This window comes from Oryctolagus cuniculus, chromosome 12 (genome assembly GCF_964237555.1).
Source record: "Oryctolagus cuniculus chromosome 12, mOryCun1.1, whole genome shotgun sequence".
NCBI lineage: Eukaryota > Metazoa > Chordata > Mammalia > Lagomorpha > Leporidae > Oryctolagus > Oryctolagus cuniculus.
The window spans coordinates 10,773,315-10,796,033 of NC_091443.1; the positions used below are offsets into that span (position 1 = coordinate 10,773,315).

The 22,719-nt window shown below is 53.2% G+C and overlaps 2 protein-coding genes across 10 annotated transcripts in view; both read right to left on the reverse strand.

Moving 5' to 3' along the window:
- Positions 1-3,158: 3,158 nt before the first annotated feature.
- TM2D3 (TM2 domain containing 3) lies at positions 3,159-12,663 on the reverse strand. Of its 8 annotated transcripts, none has more exons than XR_007910364.2 (7): positions 12,509-12,663; positions 12,108-12,185; positions 11,248-11,405; positions 9,666-9,843; positions 8,235-8,310; positions 6,062-6,337; positions 3,159-5,087 (listed from the first exon to the last, which is right to left on the reverse strand). XR_007910364.2 is itself a non-coding variant. In XM_051822279.2 (6 exons), the coding sequence occupies exons 1-6, from the start codon at positions 12,597-12,599 to the stop codon at positions 6,172-6,174; spliced, it is 747 nt and encodes a 248-aa protein (XP_051678239.2). In that variant the 5' UTR covers positions 12,600-12,663; the 3' UTR covers positions 6,026-6,171. The 8 variants fall into 8 exon arrangements, 4 of the variants coding, with proteins under 4 accessions (XP_051678239.2, XP_008268006.3, XP_069909424.1 ...); XR_011380442.1 differs by having other exon boundaries at positions 9,666-9,840; positions 12,509-12,662; XR_007910363.2 differs by lacking the exon at positions 3,159-5,087 and adding an exon at positions 5,639-5,766.
- A 908-nt stretch (positions 12,664-13,571) lies between these two features.
- The window catches only part of TARS3 (threonyl-tRNA synthetase 3), a 52,509-nt gene continuing 43,361 nt past the window's right edge, over positions 13,572-22,719 (reverse strand). The window contains exons 16-19 of one of the 2 annotated variants that reach the window (XR_011380440.1): positions 20,652-20,756; positions 16,937-17,025; positions 15,305-15,419; positions 13,572-14,082 (exon numbers count right to left, since the gene is read on the reverse strand). Coding sequence is in view for 1 of the 2 variants with exons in the window: in XM_051822271.2 (XP_051678231.2) it covers positions 13,934-14,082; positions 15,305-15,419; positions 16,937-17,009; positions 20,652-20,756 (442 nt within the window). In the remaining variant the exon portion in view is untranslated. The remainder of the gene's footprint in view (positions 14,083-15,304; positions 15,420-16,936; positions 17,026-20,651; positions 20,757-22,719) is intronic. The other variant, XM_051822271.2, reaches the window with a different exon arrangement.

Consider the following 22,719-nt stretch of genomic DNA (forward strand, 5'->3'; position numbering starts at 1 on the left):
GGAGGTGGGGGTAGGCAGCAGCACTGTGGCACAGCGGGCAAAGCTGTGGCCCAGCCCTGGCTGCAATGGTGACGACAAGGGTGAACCAGTGGATAGATCTCGCTGTCTCTCCTTCTCTCTCTGTAACTCTTTCAACTAAATAAATCTAAAAAAAGAAAGAACCGGCTGTGGGGAGTACTGTTTGCATCCTGTGAGTTTTCTTGGTATTTATGATTAAAATCACAGCCTGGCTATCAAAAGCCATTTTCCATTTTCTCAGCATGAAGTCACACTTGGTGCCGCGTTTCTTTTTCTGTGAAAAATGAGCTCTTTGATCAGAAGCAGCAAATAAGCCTTGGGAGGCACATCCACACCCAGAAGCCATATCCACTACAGTGAGCGCAAGTCCACGTGCTCCCCGGACGGCGGGCGTGCAAGGCTCAGTACCGCGGTGCCTGTGTCTGTGCACAGAGAACGGGAGCTCCCAGAAAGGAGAGCTTGCTCACTGCTGCCCCTCCAGATGCCGAGGGAGGTGCCGGCCCTGAGTACAGGCTCGGTGTCTTGGCCGAACAAAGGGCGCCCGAGAGCAGCCCATGGCACAAGGGCTCTGCAGGGACTTGTCTTCTGTTTCTTAGGTGAGATCTTCAAGATGAGCGCTTCCCCTCTGCTGTGCACACTGCCCCTCCGCCCCCTGTGTTCTCGCGTGCCCTCTGCCGTACGGGTGCTGAGTCCTTTCTTAGCACTGTTTTCAGGTTTAGCATGTAAGAGTATCTCTTTTTAAAATAAATCTTTTCCCCCGCCGAGATTTATTTATTTATTTGAAAGGCAGACTTAAGAGAGGTAGAGGCAGAGAGAGAGAGAGAGAGAGAGAGAGAGAGAGAGAGACTTCCATCCGATGGTTCACTCCCCAAATGGCTGCAATGGCTGGAGCTGGGCTGATCCAAAGCAAGGAGCCAGGAGCTTCTTCCAAGTCTCCCACATGGATGCCGGGGCCCAAGGACTTGGGCCATCTTCTACTGCTTTCCCAGGCCATCAGCAGAGAGCTGGATTGGAAGTGGAGCAGCTGGGACTCGAACCAGTGCCCATATGGGATGCCAGCCCTGCAGGCGGTGGCTTTACCCGCTAAGCCACAGCGCCGGCCCCAGTACCTCATTTTTATGATAGAATACTATTCCATTGTATGGATTTACCACATCTTGTTCATAGCATTATTCACTGCCTGGACATCTGGGTGCTTTCCAGATTTTTACTGTAATGCTGCTGCAAATCTGAGTCCACATATATCTTTATTTCTCTAGGCAGACGTCAGAAGTGGAGCTGCTGAGTCATGTGGTAACTCGTTTCACAGTTTTAAGAACTGCAAGACTGCTTTCCAAGGTGGCCACGCCACTGCATGCTTCCACCAGCCACATATGGGGGTTCCAATTTCTCCACATCCTCCCAACCCTAGTTATTGTCGTTTTTATTATAGGTCGCTCTGGTGGGTGTGAATGTCATTTCATTTTGTTCTTGTGTAACGTGGAAACTTCATGACCTCATGTGAGTAATTCCTGGGCGCTCTGGAAGCTGTATTTTGTGTTCTGTTCAGTGCTCTGTGGCCTGTTGGCTGTGGTGAGGCAGGAAGAGCTAAGACAGTTTTTTTGCTACAGTATCTGGTTTCTGGTCTTTACTAAGATTTTCAACATACCCAGAAGGAAGGTTATCTTGGCCTGGCTGGGGACTGTTTCATGGCCCAAGGGGTCATCCCGGGCTTTGATCTTTTCTTTGGCTCTGCATGGAAGCCCCATGTTCATCAGAGTACCTCCTGCTTGCTCAGCAGCCCTCGCTCATGGCTCTCTTCCCAGCAGCCTTTGCACTACCCCCGGTGGGAACAGGGAAAGGACAGGATACCCCAATTTCCTCTGGCCACTTGACCACCTGACCAATTTCCTCTGCAACCTGTTTCTCTCTTGCCAGTGCGGGTTCCTGGATCTTGCCGGAGCAGCCTTGCACACCTGAGCCACGCATTTCTCCCTCCCGACTCACCACTTTCGGACCTTTTGGCCACTTGGCTGTCGCCTCTGGCTTGCTGCTGTGTTTTTGTTTCTTTGCTGTTTACAGGAAGGAGATGCTGGCTTTTCTACATTGTTTGTGCTGTTGAGTATTTGATTGTGCCACTGTCAAAGAATTCTCACCAGTGCTTCTAGGCGTCCACCTCACCCCTGGAGTACCTGCCGTGTGCCAGGCGGGGCTCTCGAACTGGGCGACCGCAGAGGACCAGAGCCCTGCCTTCAGGGGCCTGTCCCAAGCAACACTTCTGTATTCTGCACAGAAGTGGGGCGTCTACAGAAGGCAATCTCAATCCTTCACATCCAAGAATTCCTACCAAGGTCACCAAGTTAAACTTAGAAATCTGAAGTACAGCATGAAGGCTACACTTAGTGTATTGAATACTAGAAATTTGGAAATTTGCTAGGAGAGTAAATTTTAAGTGCTCTTACCACACAAAAAGGCTACCTATGTGACATGATGTACATGTTAATTTGCTTGACTGGAGGAGCCATTTCACTTTACACCAAAAAAATCACATTTACACTGTAAGCACATACAACAAAAATGAAATATATATGCCCGTTATGTACTAGCGACACTCACAACCACAAGTGCTGGCAGGGGCAGGCATCTGGCTTAGTGGTCAAGTGGTCAGCGCCCCCCACCCCCCACCCCGCAGTACCTGGGTTCAAGTGGGAAGCCCAGGATTCCTAGTTCCTGCTAAGGCACACTCCAGGGGCAGCAGGAGATGGCTCTAGCTGGGTCCCTGCTGCCCACGTGGGACAGCTGGATGGCTCCTGGCTCTGGTCTGGCCCAGCCCCAGCTGTTACGGGCATTGAGTGTGAACCAGCAGATGGGAGCTCTGTCGCTCCCCTTCTACCTCTCAAAAAAAGAAAAACTGAAATTTTCAGAACTGCCTTCATCAAATACGCCCATGGACAGCAGGAGAGAAGGAATCTGTATCCACTTTTTCAGTTTTCTTGATGTTGTATGTGAAAGGCTGCAGCAGAGAAAGCTCATTTTCCATTCACTGCTTATGGGATAAAATCATTTGCAAATTCCTTAACTGATGGTGCACCAAAAATAAATGCAATTCTGGCATATGATATAAAAAAAATTTAAGAAAGTTATGTGGCATAAAGAGGACATTTTTAAATCTTGAAGCGTACGATCTCTGAAAAGTATCTTTTACAAGCACCACAGAGCAGACCCGCTCCTTAGTAATTTGCAGAAATCTCATCAACATGGTGCTGGCGACAAATATTTACTCGAAGCCAATTTCTCTCTCTTTTCTCCCGGCAGCCACCTCAACCACCAGTCCCTGGAATTCCACACAACCGCTTCGAAACCTCCAAGACTCCCCTGGCATTAGTCACTTGGAAAATATATGAGCCTGTGTGTGCGCAACATTGTGCTGGGGATAATAGGTGAAACAAACCCGGCACCTTCCCACGAGGATCCACCGGGTGAAGGGAAGAGTGCTGACAATGCGAGGGAGATTCTTAGGACAAAATGACGACAGATGGTACGATGCTCTGATAAACCCCAAGCACCCAGAGAGCCATCGGCAGAGGCTGGCTGGCTGCTAGGGTTCCCAGGCTGGTAAACACATGTACGGGGGGTGGGGTGGGGTGGGATTCCTGTGTTGAAATCCTCAACCACCTGGCGATGCACTAGGAGGTGGGGCCGTTGGGAGGTGGCCAGGTGGTGGGGGTGGAATCTTCATGAATAGGATGCACGCCCTTATTAAAGAAGCCCAGAGGCGCCCCCACTCCCACCATGTGAGGACACGCAGGGGGTGCTGGCTGCCAGGAAGCAGGCCTTGACCGGCAGCTTGACCTGCTGGTGCCTGGACTTCGCACTCCCCGAGCCTCCAAGCCCTGAGAAAGTTCACCCGAGCCACAGCATGGACGGCACGTGTTACCGCAGCCCCCAAGTGGACGAGGACCACGCTGGGACAGGGAAGGCCAGCCTGCTGCCAGCAGAAGCCCATGGGATTTGCTCCAGAGCTCGAACCTGTCACTCCCCCTCTTCGTGGAGGAGCAACACTGAACCCTGCCTAGGCTTCATATCCGAGTCACGGCACCATTATGTCGCTCCCCCTCTTCATGGAGGAACAACACAAGACCCTGCGCTGTTCTTTCGTCTGCTCGGCCCTCCCCGGGTTTGCTGCTGGTTCTTCCCGGGTTGGCTACTATCCCTTCCACCTCCGTGGAAGGGCAGTTCCCCCTGGCCACATTCCCCACTTCCGCAGGGGAGCGGCACACCGCCGGCCGGCTTTCTCGGGGGCTGCACGGGTTCCCTTAGATGTTCCCCATAGATGTTCCTGGTGCATGCCGTCTCTCTCCTCCTTTATAGTCCTCCTCCGCCAATCCCAACTCGGCTGCCCACACGCCGAGTACGCTGCTCTCCAATCAGGAGCAAGTCCTACAGTTAATTGGTTGAACTGGAGGCAGCTGTGCGGAAGCTGTTTACTTCTCTCCCAGCGCCATATTGTGGGAGAGCAGATGCATAGAATAAGTCTTAATTCCAGTAACTCAGTCTAGTCCGGTTGCTCCCCACAGAACCTACCGTCCTTGGTGCCCTTGGAATCTGTAGTTTTGTTCTGTAGCTTCCTTAGGGCCACGGGTGAGGCCATCTTTCATAAACCGGTTTGAAGTCTGCATGTTTCCTGCGATTGTCTCACAGGCCATTGGCCCTGCCCAGGCCTCCACACAAAGCACCCTGACTGGTTCCCATCCAGCAGGTTCCCAGGCTAGCCCTCGTGCAGACATTCTAGGATTCGGGAACAAGTCACTCACTCGCCTCCTAGACTTGGGCTTTGAGCTTTCGCCAGACACTGCAGCCTCACGATGGACCCCAGGCTCCGAGGCCGTGGAGACGGGTGGTGCTACGTTATCTCCTCCAGGGGCCAAGGGACTCCGGGGCTCCACCTCGCGTGGCTGCTCAACAGGAACTGTGAAAGAGACTCTCTTCTGCACAGAGCTGAACGCGGAGCAGGCTTGGAGGAAAGCGCGTTCATCGGCTACTTGCAGGGGCAGCTCCTCTTCTAGTTATCGCCTGCTCATCCACGTCTCCTGGATGAGACAAAGTGTGTGTCTGCTCCTGCAGAGAGGGGTCCAGCCCTTCCCGCAGCACTGCCCCTGCCCCGTGACAACTTCCTAGGGAAAAAGGGTTTAGCATCTGCTATTTCGGAAATGAGAACAGGAAAGCAAATGTGATGTGGAGGCGCCACCTACAGCCCAGGACTGGAACTGTTACCGGATTGCACTAAAGAAAGGACAGCAGATGTGTCGCCCAGTCCTCAGGACAAGTCATCACCCTACGGACTGACTGTGCGCCCCTTTCAGGCAACCTGAGTCGCAGTACTCAGTCCTCAGACACCCTAACTGGAAAGCAAGACCACCAAGACATTTGTTCCAGAAACAACCCGAGAGCAAACCATTTTGAATGAATAACTGCTCTGCTCTCCAATGAAGACGACAGCTCCACCGCATGCTAACGTCTAACACTGCGACAACGGCGACTGCAGGAACAGCCCAGGTGCTGCAGGGATGAAGCGAAGCGCAGAAGAAACATTAACTCAGGATGCTGCCGACACAGAACACACAGAAACAGGCTCCTGGTATTTCCTGAGGTCACACTTTTATTCACACTCCAGCATTCTTGCAACCTTCCGTATTACTGCCGAATAGGACCCACATTTCTGTAGTTACTCCACAAAGTCACATACAAGGACGCTGCACGGCTGGGACCCTGCAGAACGTACAGAGAAGCTGAGCGGGTCTCTTTCCCGAGCTCACAGAAGACCCCCCACCCACCCACCCATTCCCTGCAACCACCGGGGCTCCAGGCAGAGCACACCAGACAGGAGACGCAGTGACACAGGCAGCTCAAGCACGAGACAAAGGCACTGCGTTCTCTCACTGCAGAATGTGTTCTTCCGGTTTAAATAAGTTCACGCTTTTTCACAGAAAAAAAAATATACTTCAGGCAAATAAAAGCAAATCCCGGGTTAGCACGCTTCAGTGTTCCGTTTCCTCTTTATTACCTTCATCAAGGCAAGCAAAGTACAGATGCTGTACGTAGAACAGACCGACGTCCCTCCCGCCCATCCATCCAGGGGACACAGGGCGCGCTCCCTCGAAGCACGCGCCGCAGCTAGATGTACAGGGAGCCATCTGCGGGGCCCACGTAGCCGACCCCGATCAGCAAGACGTCGATGAGCGTCCAGATGCCCAGGCCCCCGAAGCTGAAGAGCTTGCCGAGGCCTTCCCGCCACTGGCCCAGGTAGAAGCGATCCGCTCCGAAGCCGCCCAGGGTGATGCTGCAACAGCAGTGGGCAGTGTGAGACCCGGTGCCCCTGCAGCCCGCGGGGCTCACCAACCACCCCCGGCTGCGCGCGAAGAGGCGCAAACGGTCAGAGCCCTCAGTAAGAACACAGATGGCACCAGCACCGAACGACCGGGGTAGAGACGGCTTGGACGTTAGCAGTAAACACACCATTTTAAGTACACTGGGACCTCCTATGTTCCCTCGTACAGATAAGCAGTTCATCTTGCTTTTCAGCATCAAAACCCAGCAGAGGCCAACCCAGCAGAAAGTGCACTGACGGGGCCAGGAGCTGACCCAGACCACTCCTCTCCTAAGGTCCTTTCAAACCCTAGGACCTAACAACAACGGAAAAACTCACAGCAGCAGAGAGAGCAGTGGTCGTGAGGCAGTTCCAGCAATGCCCACCCTAAGGCCAGCCCTGCTGGATGGGTGCCTGTCCCACCCCCCCAATCCCGCATGCTCAGCCCTCTGTATCCAGACGACATGTACTTCAGAAGAAAAAAACTGTGTGTGTGAACACACACAGACTTTTCCTCCTGCCATTATCCCCTAAGGAACACAGCGTGACAGCTAAGTAGGAAGCCTTTATATTGTATCAGGGATTATTCACAATCTAAGCACACAGCGGTATGTGTGCGCCTGTGCAAACACTACGCTGCTGTAGACGAGGGACCTTGGCACCCGTCGGCGGGGATCGGGGACTCAATGCCGTCGGGTGCCGCAGGCCGGCCGCACCTCCCGCAAACCCGGAGACCTCGGCATCCGACGGTGGGAATCGGGACTCAACACTGTAGGATGCACAGGCCGGCCGCACCTCCCAAAACCCTGAGCATCACCTCCGGTGAGGCCTTCGAGCTCTGAGAAACGACTCTGAATCTTAGGAGTGGCTGTTAAGCGTTTTTGGTGATGTAAGTCATTAACAGTACTGGGGAAACCAGGTGAGGGGTACACAGAACTCTGTAAGTTTCCTATAAATCTAAAATGACCCTACATTAAAGTTGTTTTTTTTTAAGTCAGTCAGCTGTCAGTCCACACCTGAACTGCGGCAAAGACTGAGGCCAGATATCCGGCCTCACCATCACGGCCCATTTCCCAGCGAGGCCCTGCCCCATCCTTCCTGCTCCCTGGCCTAACCCGGCTGCAGTGGATCTCGACAGACAGGGGCCACCTCAGGCCCTGGGGGGATACCTGGCCACATCTGGAGACGCTCTCACCGTCACCACTGGCAGCGGTATCTGTGACTGACAGCTAGTAGCAGAGAGTGGCTGGGGTGCTGCTAACATCCTACTGTATACACAGGTAAAGAATGACTTTGCCCAAACTGTAACCAGTGTGAGGTCAAGAAACTCTGCCCTGTGCCACCGTGCAGGCCTCGGTGTGTCCAGCTCGCACCCTGAGACTGCAACTGGACACAGTGCAACTAACCAGACTGTCACGGCCAGACCCCACCTGCAGAGACCTGTTTAAACACTGAAGGCTTCAGCAAATGCAAGCCCATTGTTAGGTGGGGATCACAGGTCTACAACCTCTGAAGGGTGAAATCACAGGTGATTCTCATGCTTTTATTCTTATTTTCTCTGGTTTTTGATACTGAGCATTGTGTCACTTTTATAAAGTGTTAAAAATGTATCATAAACCTATTTTAAAACTCTGTAGCATTTTACTTACCCCAGGCATGTTCAGGACAGAAAACTGTACCTGGTTTTTAATTGCTCAGTTAAGCCAGCCTCCCACTGAACTCCAGAAAGGCGCTGGTCTGATGGCCTACACTCTCCAGAGTCTATGACATGGGGCAGACGCGAGCGCAGGAGGGACACACAGCTCAGTGTCTGAGAGCGCACTGACGCCAGGTGTGCGACACACATTTAACTCAGCAGACAGGAGTTTACCTGAGCGCGAGAGCGGTAGACCACTTGTAGCCTCCGGTCCAATTGCAGTAGAGCATCTTGGGAAATGTACGGTTCCCTTAAAGAAAAAAATAAAGAAAACACTCCACTGAGAACCAAGGACATAAACATACTCTCACAGGGATCCTGCACTGTACGTAATGGCCTTCCAAGTTAGAATTTTAAAGCAAGTCAGCTCTCTTTACAGTACAGTAAGAAGTGTGCCCCACGGTGGACAGCACAGTGGACCTTTTCCTTTGCGAGCACCGACTCCATCCTGTCAGGGAGGGGAGTTACCGCCCGCTCTCAGGACCGCAGGGTAGCCTAAGAGAGGACAGACAGACACACCCCCACAGCAACAGCAAGCCAGAGCGATGACCACGCTTCAACGCCCCATGTCCCGCACTCGTCGCCCTGGGACAACGGGCGGGCCATAGGGAAAACCTGTCAAGCTGAGTCTACCTCACCCCTGCCGCATACCCCTGCACACGTGCAACCAGGAGCTGGGACAGAAATGTCGACAGCAAATAATCCAATTCCCAGGCGAATGGAGAGACTGACACAGTCTTAGGTCAAAAAAGAGAAATTCCTACAAGAATCTGAGCTGTATGTGGACAGGAAAAAGGAAGTTCCATTACCACAGCCTGGTGTCACTGTCTAAACACCTAAAATGTGCACTAAAGAGCATGGGTTTGTTTGCTTTTAGATTTACTTATTTGAAAGGCAGAGTTACAGACAGAAAGATCTTCCATCCGCTCGTTCCCTCCCCAAGTGGTTGCAACAGCTCAGGCTGGACCAAGCAAAAATCAGGAGCCTGGAACTTCATCCGGGTCTCCCACATGAGTGCTGGGGCACAAGTACTTGGGCCATCTTCCACCGCCTTCCCAGGTACATTAGCAGGGAGCTGGATCGGAAGTGGAGCGGCCAGGACTGGAACTGGTGCCCACGTGGGATGCCGGTGTCACAGGCAGAGCCCAACCAGCTATGCCAAGACTGTCCCCTGAAGAGTGTCTCATTCGCTATTACGCACACAACAGAACTCTAGGCAATTCTGAAAAGGAAGTAGGATGGTAAAGACAGAAGTGCGTGGGTCTCCGAGGACGGGGAGGAGCGAGTGGACGGAGGTGACACACACAGGCAGCTGCACGCATCGGGGCTGTTTCAGCTCCTCTGGCTACGGCTGTGTTTATGTTACACTTTATACCTCACATCCCTCTTCTTGTTTTATCGAATTTTAAATTTAAAGAGAACTGCACAGATCTGAATGCTTGTTTTCGGTTCACTGAGTTTATTATCGAGGCTAGGCAACCCTCCACATCTGCTGTTTCTGATCGAATAGTTCAAATTCATTTCTCAGCACTGTGGCTAAAGCCCCTTGAGGACACACAGAGGACAACACACTCTGCTCCCAGACTGCCCTGGACGCCGGCTCACCCAAGCAATGGATGTGGTCCCGCACGGTGCAGTTGGCGGCGTAGCGCTGCCGTGGACACGACACGGCCATGCAGCTGGTGGAGCTGGTGCACTCGTAGTCTGTTTCGGGCAGCTGCCAGCAGAACCGGCACGTCATGTTGATGACGAAGCTCTCCTGGGCCCGCAGCTCTCGATCCTGCTTCCAAAGGACAGGAACTCGTCAGGCAGGGGCTGTGGCCAGTGCCAGGCCACACGATCGCAGGGCGCATTTCCAAAGCCCCAGACGTGCGCTGCAGCAGTAAGTGGCAGGCAAACGGATACCAAAACACGCGTGCACAGCAAATGCACAGTACGATGCCGTCACCACAAAAACACACGCCCAGCGTATGCGGCGTGCAGTCCAAACGCAAGGCTGTCTGTGGTGATGAGATCCTGACATCTCTTTTGCTTAACTCAATCTGTCACAAAGAGAAAAACCTGTCCAGTCCCAGTCCCAGACGGCTGGAAGGGACTGACGAGTACATTCACTGACGGGCACCGAGAGGCCAGGAAGAAGCAGAACGCGGCCCCCGAGCCCGGCCTGCTGCTTCCTACGTCTAACGCGCTGTCTTGCTTCTGAGTTCCACATCTCCCCGGCATCTCAGGGGAACCGCCTGACATGAAAGCCCCAAGCCCCCGTGCCAGCGGTGCCCCTGCACTGGGCTGCCTACTGGTCCACCAAGTGCCTGTGGAGGCGCACCGACGGCCGAGCTGCAGAGCGCCAGGGGAGACGCCGGAGGAGGGCTGCAAGGCAGAGGGGCTCCCCGCAGCAGCACGGGCAGGGTCGGCGAACCTGGATTTGATTCCTGATGTGCAGCTCAGTGACCTTCAACAGAGGCACATCTGCTTCTACCTGGAATCCACTGTAGACAAGACGGGGCACCAGGCAGCCACCCGGCACTGCAGCGGTTACTGAACCCATCTTCTCTGCAGAGGACGGAGCCCTTCGAACGCTCAGCCTTGGTAAAAAGACACTCCCAGGCCCCTGCACACGTCGAGGAGCCCGACACCCACCAGCAGGACCCACACCTGCCCCAGATCCGCCAGCAGGCTGAATGCAGGCACCCAGTGCGGGGGCACCGCTGGCACGGGGGGCTGGGGCGCTCCTCCAACCCTAAAGCAACACTCTGGTCATGCACACTCCAGCGGAAACAACAGATCACAGTTACCGGGTAACTGCAACAGCAGCAATCTGACACGGAGAGGAACGCAGGGCTTTAAATTTCATTTCTATTTATATATTTCTCAGAGCAGTTAAAAATACAGGCGTGGGCACTGTGGCACAGCAGGTTAAAGCCACCACTTGGGATGCCTGCATTCCATACTGGAGGCAGCAGAGGATGGCCCAAGTGCCTGGGTTCCCGCCTCCCATGTGGGAGGCCTAGAGGGAGCCCCTGGCTCCTGACTGCAGCCTTGCCTAGCTCTGGCTGTGGCGGGCATTTGGGGAACGCGCCAGCGGTGGATGGAAGATCCATCTCTCCTCTCTCCCTGCAGAAGTCTACACTGCACTTTGAAGATGAGGCTTCCGGCACACAGACCGCTGAGAGTAAGCTGCAGCACTTACGACACAGGTCACAGACGGCTTCACGGCACAGTCGAAAGTGGCAGGCTTCCCGTAGACGCAGGAGAAGTTGGTGGCGCAGTCTATGCAGTCCGCAGGGAGTCTGCTGCACAGACCGTTGCTAGGACACTTGGTCACGTAGGGTGGGATTTCGGTAGTCTCTGTGAGAGGCGACAGGAAGCTCACTCTCTCCCCAACAGGCGCACGGGACCCCGAGAGGCACGGGGCTCGGTGCGGTTCTGCCGCTCCTGCCTCGCAAGAGGCACACACACGAAAGGGTCTCACGTACACACAACGTACAGAAAATGCCAGGCAGGGTCAGGGGCGCGAAAAAACATCTCCCACTTTATAAGATGAAAAACTAACGCTGAGAGATGTAGGACCTGGGAAAATCAGCCGTGGCCAAAGTGGAACCAGCTATTCTTGAGAGCGACTTTGGGAAACAGGATTTCTTGTGCTTTCTCTAAAAAAAAAAATACTCTGCGTTTTAGACGCGAGCACAGTGTTGTTGCTGACACTGCAGCACCGCCACCCGGGTCATTTCACGGAGACCACGGGGCCGGGCGGGGACGGGCCCGCAGAGCCCAGGGCTGCCCGCTCAGCCCCGGGTGCTCACGCCGCCGTGCGCGCAGGTTCCTCCCCTACCCGACTCCAGGTCCCCGCAGGCCCTGCGCGGTCCTCCCACGTCACACAGCCCGCGGAGGGTGGCGTGCGGGGCTCGCGCGCAACCTCGGGGGCCGGGCGACGGGATGGAGGGCGCGGGGAACGAGGACGGGAGAGAGAGAGACGAGGAGCGTGAGCCCGCGGCCACGGCAGCCAAACGAGCGACGACGACGACGACACGAGCAAGGAAGCGTGGGTACCTGGCGCCCTGGGGGCCGCGGTGAACGCACGCGTGGGGGCCGCATCCTTCACCGGCTGCGCCAGCGGCTGCGAGTGCTCTAAACGCAAAGACACCGCGGTCAGAGACGGGGCCGCACCCGGGCCCGCGCGGGCACACGCGGGACGCCCCAGGCCACCGACCCGCGCGGCCGCAGCGCCGGCTGCGGGCACCCAGGGACCGAGCGCGGCCTCGGGATCCGGTTCCGCGCTCGCCATCGCAGAGCGCTGGGGCGAGCCCGGGAGCGGCGGCCCGGACGCGCCAGACCCCGGCTGCAGCGGCAGCGACCGCGCCGCCTCCGTCTCGGCCCGGCAGCTTCCCGCAGCTCCCGGGGCACCACTTGCCTCGCGCCCTCCTCGGTGCGGGCCCCGGCCTCTCACTCACCACCGCCAGACAGAACGCAGAACTGAGAGAGGAAGAGCAGCAAGCGCCACAGGCGGCCGAGGCCCAGCAGCGCGCCCGCTGCGGCCGCCATCTTGCGGATGCCCGCGCACTTCCGGGCCGGGGGCGGGGCTCCGCGAGGGCGGCCCGGGGCGCCGGCGGCGCGTGCGCACTGTGGCACTGCTCTGAGGGCCGGTGCGCGCCTGCGCGGCTCCCTGCTCGGGCCGGGGTTCCTCTCCGGCTGTGCACCTGCCCGGCTGTCCCCGGGAGGGAGCGGATAGCGGGCCTCTCTCCGCGCCGCTTTCCACTGCACCCCGGGGCCGCAGTGCGCAGCGAGCTGCCAGGAAGCAGGGGCGGCCGACTTGGGAAGCACGCGGGGCGGTGCGGGGTCCCTGGCGACGCCGTCCCCCTAAAACATCCGCATCCGCGGGTGGGCGGCCCGGGAGTGGCCGGGAGGCACGGGAGCCCTGATGGGGTCTGCTCAGCGAACCGAGCCCGCGAGTTCACCGCAGCCTGCACCTCGCGCCAGCGCTGCTGGCTGCCTCACTGCCCACATCCCGCAGGACGCGGGAAAGGTTTCTTTAGGCCTGTTTCAATCCTACAACACCTGGCCGAAAAACCAAAACCACCACCAGTAAACGCTAAATGTCCCTTGATGGATCGCTAATCTCTAGTGCTATAAATTTTAGTTCAGTTCTGAGCAGTCAGGGCCTCCTTCCGGTTAAAATCTGAAATCCACGCGCCTGCGGGGTCGGTGCGACACAGCCCATCCGAGCTGGGGAAGCACGCACGGCGGGCGCCCGCGATGCACTTGATTTGGGGATTTATCTTTTCTAACGGTGAACAGAGCAATCAGGAATTGGAAGCACTAGAACTGCCACTTGTGAGCGACAGTGTAAACAGAGTCCACAACACTGGGTTCTCTGTCAGTAATCCGGTGTGGAGTACCGGCCGCTGCTTCCACAATGACTTCAGTTCTAGAGAGAAAGTTTCACCGGGCCCTTTAGGAAAAACAGTCGTAAAAACACCTGAGACATGATATCACTGGAAAATAAGATTCCCCACATGCAGGAAGCTCTGCAGACTTTTATTAGACGGCTGTCTTTGAAAACCACACATCTCAGCAATGCATTTCACAATCCTCATTCCCTAGTTCTTTCAGTGAATAACACTTCTGCACTTAAGACTTTCAACACACCGCCTACTTCAAGATTTCCCAGGTGTGCCCTTTGGTGTCGTCCGGGCACAGCAGTGAGCTTAGCTCGGGACACAGCAGCTGCCCATCTGCTCCTCCCTTCTCAACGGCGGCCATTGGGGGACCCAGCAGCCGCCCAGGGTTCTCGGACGCGCACTGACAGCCCAGCTGGTGAGGGGAGACATCTCAGGGAGGAAACAAAGCCACACCGAAGCCAGGACGAGGGGCGAACTTCAGAACTCCTCCTCAGCATTCAGTGTGCGGCATTTCTTGAGATTCTTCAACTTTTCAATGGCAGAAATGACTGAAATTTCCCCATGAATTTTGTTGTCTCTTGTTCGAACGTTTACAGCATTATTCGCCATTTCCTTTTCTCCAACCACTGCAGAAAAGGAAAACAAACATGAAGTCAACACCCACGTGACACATCCTGAGCTTTTCCTCAGTGTTCATCACTGAACGCTCAATATAATGACCATCAGGTTCCTCCTCCGGTGGCGAGTTTCCTGAGGAGGGAGACTCGTAAACCTGTCCCGTGGATGTGAGAGCAGGACTGTGGTCTCGGGGCACAGATGGAAGCAGGGACTCTCTCAGACCGACCCTGACTCCACCCCAAGTACCTGATGCTGAGGGGTGGACAAGCAGGCCCATGCTGGCCAGCAGAGTCCTCTGCACTGGGGTAACACCTTGTCCTCTCTAGTGACCTATACCGAGACGGTGCAAGAACTGGCAGCCATGTGGAAGGAAGAAATTGGTCACAGGAAAGCAGAATAAAGTAGAGGTTGACAGAGCAGAGCAAGACACCAGAAATGCGGAGGAAGGATCCTGGCGAGGGTTAAGCTCCTGGTCCCCCTTCTCATGGTGTGGCCGTTTAATTCCACCTTTCATGTCACCGGAGGGCCCAGTGCCTGTCCAATCAGTCCCCGCTGTGTCTGAGCCAATCTGAGGTTTCTGTCACCAAAAGCAGCCTGATTGAAATACCACAAGTGACTACAGAGTCAAACCGTGCTAATGGAAAGCTGCCAAGACAGCCCTGGGTTTGGTTTGCTTGCTACAGACTTCTGCAGCTTACGTGAGACATCATTACAATGCCTGCGGGCATGTCAGTATCAGTTTCTCTTGGTTTCAGAATCACTTTTTAAGACAGAATTCTCCATTCTGCATCCAAATTATCCATGTGCCTCAGGGACATTGTATTTTTTCATCTGAATCATTTTCTTATGATCATTTTACATTTGGAATCCTTCCCATCCATTAGGTTAACCCCAAAGGTTTCTAATAAACCAGGAAAGCAAGAGAGTATTGAAGGCCTGCCACGTGCTGGAAGGTGAGTCAATTCTTGTGATGAGATCACTTTCCCATTATTCTCCTTGCTGGTCTGATACACTATTGCTAGTAATACTAGAGTTCTTGATACTTTGTAACTCTCCTTCCGGCAAGTAACAGGGTGCCTACGAACAGCGACCCCAGGAACACCACAATTCCTTGTGTGTATAAATACTAAACAAATTATGATCATCAAATAGTTTAACATATCCAATTTTGGGGGGATTGAAGTGAAAAGAAAACAGGGATTTGGAGAAATACATGCAAACTTAAATTACCCAAAATAAAGTTATACTGAGCCAGCTGTGCATTTCGTATCTTCTTGTTTAGTGTACAACTATGATCTAAATCAACGTCGGCCATGAATCCTTCTTCAAAAAACTCATTATATACCTAGGAGAAAACAAAATGCCTTCATTATGCCGTTGTTTACGACAGCCAGACTCCAAGAAAACCATCTGTGTTCCCCTAGAGCAGGCCCCAGGGCGCTCCAGCAGAGGTGGCCTGTGTGACATGGAGGACAGCAGAAGGGATGACACACTGCTTCTGGGCCTAGCCCCTGAAAGACCGGCTTCCACGCCCGCGCTGACCGCTTGCTCGGGGGGAGCCAGATGCGGCAGTGTGAGGTTGTTCAGGCAGCCTGACCAGCCCAGCTGTGGGGGTGTGAGGACGCCCAGGCCGCCTGACCAGCCCAGCTGTGGGGGTGTGAGGACGCCCAGGCCGCCTGACCAGCCCAGCTGTGGGGGTGTGAGGACGCCCAGGCCGCCTGACCAGCCCAGCTGTGGGGGTGTGAGGACGCCCAGGCCGCCTGACCAGCCCAGCTGTGGGGGTGTGAGGACGCCCAGGCCGCCTGACCAGCCCAGCTGTGGGAGTGTGAGGACGCCCAGGCCGCCTGACCAGCCCAGCTGTGGGGGTGTGAGGACGCCCAGGCCGCCCGACCAGCCCAGCTGTGGGAGTGTGAGGACGCCCAGGCCGCCCGACCAGCCCAGCTGTGGGGGTGTGAGGACGCCCAGGCTGCCTGACCAGCCCAGCTGTGGGGGTGTGAGGACGCCCAGGCCGCCTGACCAGCCCAGCTGTGGGGGTGTGAGGACGCCCAGGCCGCCCGACCAGCCCAGCTGTGGGGGTGTGAGGACGCCCAGGCCGCCCGACCAGCCCAGCTGTGGGGGTGTGAGGACGCCCAGGCCGCCTGACCAGCCCAGCTGTGGGAGTGTGAGGACGCCCAGGCCGCCTGACCAGCCCAGCTGTGGGGGTGTGAGGACGCCCAGGCCGCCTGACCAGCCCAGCTGTGGGGGTGTGAGGACGCCCAGGCCGCCTGACCAGCCCAGCTGTGGGGGTGTGAGGACGCCCAGGCCGCCTGACCAGCCCAGCTGTGGGAGTGTGAGGACGCCCAGGCCGCCTGACCAGCCCAGCTGTGGGGGTGTGAGGACGCCCAGGCCGCCCGACCAGCCCAGCTGTGGGAGTGTGAGGACGCCCAGGCCGCCTGACCAGCCCAGCTGTGGGGGTGTGAGGACGCCCAGGCTGCCTGACCAGCCCAGCACTTGTGGGGGCGAGCCTGGGCAGCAGTCCTGCAAGGCAGCTGCACCAGATGTGCCTAGGGCCCTGGCTTGCAGAAACAGGGATAATACATGTTGCTTTAAACTGCTATATTTTGGGGTGATTTGATACATGGTTAACAGATAAAACAGTTTCTTTACCCAAAGAGAGCCTCATGGAAAATAATTGAGGTGTCTAAAAATACCGGCTTCTCAAGAACACTAAGAAATTATAGTTCTGATGTCGCCACATATTTATAATTCATGTGTTACTCTCAATCACTGAAACACAGATCGTTAAAAATCAACGTGTTAGTTACTTAGAATCTGAAGTCCCTGGCCTACATGGAATGCGGAGCAAGGTTAGGAAGATGTTACCTGAAGTGCGTATTTCTCACAGGTGGGCCCCACAGGGATGACCATGACCTGACGAGGAGACAGCCACAGAGGCCTAAAAAGTAAACAAACTAGGCATTTTCAGTATCATTTCAGAATGATCAATTACATGATTTTAAAATAACCAAAGTTTTTTTTGTTTAAAAGACAAACTTCATAAGACTACAATTTCAGTAGAGTGGTATAGAAGTGAACCAGACTTTTCAAAGAGGTTTTTCAAAGCAGAGCCGAAAAAGAGGAAATCTGGAATTTTGTCAGAGGGAAGAATGGGTTGGCAGATGAGTGCCAGGGCTAAACGTGCATTCTGCGTGGGACCCAGAGTTGTGCTCCGAGCATTTATCCCAGAGAGAGGAAGACTCAGGCCCACACGGTATCCTTCATGCTAACCGGACAGCAGCCTCATCTGTAGTAACCTGCTGTGGCATGAACAGCATCTGGCTCCCCAACTCATGCAGATGTTTCAACCCCAAGATCATGGTTGGTGGGCTAGGAGGGCAGAAGCTTGATCCGATTAAGGTGTTCAGGCTGTGAGCCCAGGGGAAGCCCTTAGATCACTGGGGGCGTGCCCTTGGAAGGAAGTTGGTGCAAGAGGGCTGGTTCCGTAAGCTGAGTTGTGCCTGGCCAGTCTCTGCCTCCCAGCTTATCAGGTGATCACTTGTTCTCCACACATCGCTACCTTTGCCATCTTTGGCCTTTCCAATGGGGACTGCATGATCTTGTACTGTGAACCTCCACAACTATGAGCCAAAATAAATCACCTTCACACACAGCTTGCCTTAGGTATTCAGTTGTAGTAATAAAGGCTAACACACAACGCCAAACTGTAAATGCCCCAACGTCTCCAACAGGTGAATGGTCAAACTGTGGTATAGCCACACCACCAGCAACAAAAAGGAACCAACTACTGACACTAACAAAACATGGATGGATCACAAAGGAATTCCACAGTAAAAACAGCAGTCTCAAAAGGTCACAGAATATTCTATGCTTTCACTATGTAATGCTCTTGAAATGACAAAATTGTGGGTGGAGAACAGATTTCATGGTTGCCAGCTGAGTGGACAGGAGTGGGGTAGGACGGTGCACGAGGGAACTTCAGTAAGTGATGGAACTGCTCTGTATCTTACTGGTGGTGGGTGTGTGATCAGCTGATGTGATAAAATCTTACACAGTGAACACACACACTCACACACTCAAACGCAGGTAAACTGGTGAAACCTGAACAAGGTTGGTGGATTCTATCGATGCCCACTTCCGGTTGTGACACTGTATATAGGTTTGCAAGAAGTACCACTGGGGCAGACTGGGTAATGGTCTTGTCTCCACCCCTTTCTGTTATTTCTTACAAACACACATGAATCCACAATTTCCTCAATCAAAAAAAGGTGGGGGGTGATGTAAGCAGTGTTTGATATGGGGGCATGTTTACTGTCATTTCTGCCATGATGATGATGGCGAGAGAAAGAAGAAGGCAATGCAATGGGGACTACTCCCAGGTCATGCTTCAGGAATGTACAGGTTAACATATTCACCCTAAAATTATAAAAACACAACAATACATGTGATAAAATTAACAGTGCATCTGATAAAACGCAGCAACACCCCGTATAAAAAGGAAGTAAGCATTTCCTTTTGACCCCGGCCTCACCCTGTGCCCTGACTTCTCCAAGGGAGCCACGCTTCAACTCCTTCTGCTTCCACTCTGGGAGACTCCCACCTTGAGTCTGGAAGTGTCTGACGTCTTGGTGTGTGCAATGTGGAGAGTACGCCCAAGTCCCGTGATGAAGGACTGCGCCCCGTGCACTGCCACACCTCCTGTGTCCCACTCCACCTCATCTACTAATTCCCTGCGGCTTTTGCCTCTTTCACTACTGCTGTTCCACTGCAAGAGGCCACCATCTCTCACCCATGTTAAACTATTTCAATGGGACCAACTGGAAAGAAATATAAACACGCTCATTCACACTTAGGTAGCATAGGCATTTGCACTTCTCCTGGGATCTAAACACTGCTGCTACCGAGGACCCTTGGAAGGCCTGTTTGGGAAACTTCCCATCTTAATGTTCCTGTGTCTCCCCAGACACGGACGTGGGAAAGCACCCATTTGATCCTGGTTCTGCCAATCAGATGCGCAAGTGTGGCATGCTGACTTGGGGCACAGTGGCACACCGCAGGAGGTGTCACATGGGATCCGTCTCCAAGAGAATTCTTGGAGAAATCCGTGGCAGTGACCTGGTGGTGGCCATCTGGTACCTGGTGCCACTGTGGGGTCCCAGGTGAGCCTCGCGATGGGGGCAGCAGACCATGAACACAGAGCTGAGCAGCACGGGCAGGCGCTCGGCTCATTTCTTAGAGACGGGACAAGAGGCCAACATGTCACCAGCGGCTGCTGGTTTGCAGCACTACTGCACGCTGTGGGAGGCACCATCACCAGATGTGCTGTTAGCTGCTCCTGAGTGGAGGTGTCATGAGCCTCAATGCTGGTTCAGTACCTACTTTGATATACAATTACTCCCAGGCCGGTGCTGTAGCTCAGCAGGTTAAGCTGCCATCTGCAGTGCCGGCATCCCATACGGGCGCCAGTTCATGTCCCAGCTGCGCCACTTCAGATCCACTCCCTAATGTGCCTGTGAAGGCAACAGAGGATGGCCCAAGTACTTGGATCCCTGCACCCACATGAAGTTCCGGGCTCCTGGCTCCTGGCTTCAGCCTGGCCCAGCCTTGGTGGTCGTGGCCATTTGGGGAGTGAACCAGAGGATGGAAGACCTGTCTCTCCCTCTTTCTCTCTGTAACTGCCTTTCAAATAAACAAACACATGTTAAAAACGATTCCAGAAGCACTGTGTCTCTGGAAGTGAATATGGCTTAGCAAGTGCATACATGGCGCTGCTGGCAAAAGCAGGGCAGGAAAGAGCAAAGCCAAATCCACAGCCACCGTCTGTCCTAGTAGACGTCGCTGGTCCTTTCATGATGAAAGGGCTCCGCTGCCACACTGAGCAAGCTCTCTGATCACCACTGTGGCGGTGAAGCTGGCCATGGCCACTGCTGAGCTCTGCGAATCCTCTCCTCCCAATCTGTCATCTGTTTTCCAATCTAATTACTTCCGAGTTTCTGACCTCGAGTGGTCAAAGCAGCAAGCAGGGCATGGCATCAGTGCGACTCGACACCTCTGGCCACGTTTCCTGCCAGGCAGAGAGGGCCCCGAGATGCACCACTGGAGATCCTGCACCCCAGCACACCTCCTTTGCCCCATCACCCCACATGCGGCTGTGCCACTGTGGCTGTCCTCTTTGGGTTTGGACCAGTGCACCGTTCAGGTCACTTGTGGGTTTTGCTCCTCAGTCAATAGCCACAGGCAACACCCAAAGGTAAATGACAGGGGCTGAAGAGGCGATGGCAGTGCCCAGGGGGGTGGCCCCTGTGTTTCCCAGATGGCAACTGGGTCTCTGAAGGGCTGGAGGCTGGTGAAAGCTCTCTAATTCACCTGAGTGCCTTAAAGGGTAAATGGTGGTTTTATGCCGCTCTGGTTGTTTTTTTTTTTTTTTTTTTTTTTCAGTTTTGTTTTCTGATCTGGAAAATTGAACCAGAATTCTTTATTTGCCACGTGGGTACTTGCCAATTACAAAGCAGGAGCCACCCATTTTCCCTGCCGACTCTATCTTGTTAGCCCTGGAGCGTTCCTCTCCCACACCACTTACCACTTCCCCCCGCAGTTCTCTGAGAGAATGGCGACCATCCTTTCCACGGACCCCAGAGTGGCTCGATGGATGATCACAGGTCTCTTCTTGTCATCCCCGTCCTTACTGCAGAAAGAAATTATACCTTAAGTGTTTCATCAGGGTTACGTAATACGTTCGCCTTCCTACTTTATATCTGACTACAGACTTCAGGTTCGTGTTTTGGAGATCTCTATTCACATCATTTGTTTTGCTGTCCTGTTTTCTCAAAAGACTGCCTTATTTGCTCATTATTTTTACTTTCCTTTTAAAGACATTTTACGGACAGCATGGAAAACAGATCCAAAGCCTAGACTCATGTAATGAGCTCCCAGGTACTTTTCTTTCTGCCAGCTTCACACAGTGTCAACTGAGAGCCAATCAAACAAGAGACAAATGCACCCCGTTCCTGCCTCTATCTGCAGCTCCCACTGTAAACCTCATTTTTCAACAAGTCCGTGGCATCTGTTCTGGAAGCTCACTGGTCAAATTCCCTTAACAGACCTGAAACCCACATGACATTCTCCTCACATTTAATAGTTCCCTCCTCCCATCTGGAAAAAAGTAGAGCAAGCAGACCACATCTGTTAACCACAACAAGGTGAGCCACTCTAGATCTGTATACCTGTATTTCAGCAGATAAGTTTCACTTTATTACAACAAATATGACACTTACAAAATTCTTATGAGAAATTTCTATATAAAACTTGTGCCAGCTAGCTACCACTAACACACATACACACAGACCCCAAACAAAGACAGAGAGACCCACTGGTAACCCACTTGTGGTCAGTTATAATTGGTCTCATCACTGCCAATCACTCTGCCAAGGGCAGGTCCAGACTAAATGCGAGCACAGTCTTCCATCTCCATCCCACTGAAAGCTCTGGGGGAGGGCGGGGAGCCTGTGTCAGTCCTCCACAAACACAGAGGATTCACTATCCCACAACTGAAGCCACTATGGAACACTCCTGAACGTTACTTGTTGTTTTTGTGTAGGGAATGAAAGCAAAGCAGGATGACCCTTGCGCAGGCTCCTGGACTATTCCAAAATTTTTAAAATTTTAAACAGGTATAACCTTAAGAAGGGCACATAGTTACACAAACTATGCTCAACATCATGCTGATCAAATATTATAATCAATGTCAAGTTCCCCCAAAATAATCTCAGCTGCTGTGGTTACAATTACACTTGATTTATAGAGAAATGTGGTGGGAACAGCTTCACAATAGCAATTCTTCCCGTTCCAAGAGTGTGGTATGAATCTTCATTCAAACTACTCATTTTTTTATGGCTTTTGATAAAGTTTCATGGTGCACATTTCATATAAACTTATATATTTATACTTCTTGTTAAATTTATTCCTAGATATTGTATATTTTGATGCTGCTTCTGAAATGTCTTTCCCCATCACATTTCTTAAAATTGCTAGGGGCTGGCGCTGTTGTGTAGTGGGTAAAGCCACCGCCTGTGGTGCCTGCACCCCATATGGGTAGTCGGTTCCAGACCCACTTCCACTCCAGGTCTCTGGTATGGCCTGAGAAAGCAGTGGAATATGGTCCAAGTGACTGAGTCCCTGTACCCATGTGGGAGACCCAGAAGAAGTTCCTGGCTCCTGGCTTTGGATAGGCACAGCTCCATCCACTGCAGCCATTTGGGGAATGAACCAGTGGATGGAAGGTATCTCTCTCTCTCTCTGCCCTGTTTCTCTGTAACTCTGCCTTTCAAATAAATAAATAAATATCTTCTAAAAAAGTTATTGCTTATATGAAAGCAAATTGATTTTTGTAGTTCTACCTTATATAGTTCCAGTTTTTCTCATTTGATTCTGTTAATTTTCTAGGTATTTTAACAATTACACCTGATGAACAATTTATCTCTTTCAAATATTTGCACTCCCAGAAAGTGATTTTTAGTCATAGTTCAATGGTAGGTTTATTCACTTTCCCAGCTACGTGATGTTCCTGTAATTTTCTGATAAACGTTTTTTATTGAATAAGGAGATTTCTTCCTCTTTACCTCACAGGAATGAATGCTAAATTTTATCCA

What these genes read in the sequence shown, in the direction of transcription:
- TM2D3 (XM_051822279.2), bottom strand. Translation starts at nt 12,599, where the DNA reads ATGGCGGCCGCAGCGGGCGCGCTGCTGGGCCTCGGCCGCCTGTGGCGC. An exon ending in GGACCACATCCATTGCTTGG is followed by an intron (nt 8,311 to 9,665) that starts GTGAGCCGGCGT and finishes TTTTTCTTTAAG; the next exon opens with GGAACCGTACATTTCCCAAG. An exon ending in TCTACCGCTCTCGCGCTCAG is followed by an intron (nt 6,338 to 8,234) that starts GTAAACTCCTGT and finishes CTGCTGTTGCAG; the next exon opens with CATCACCCTGGGCGGCTTCG.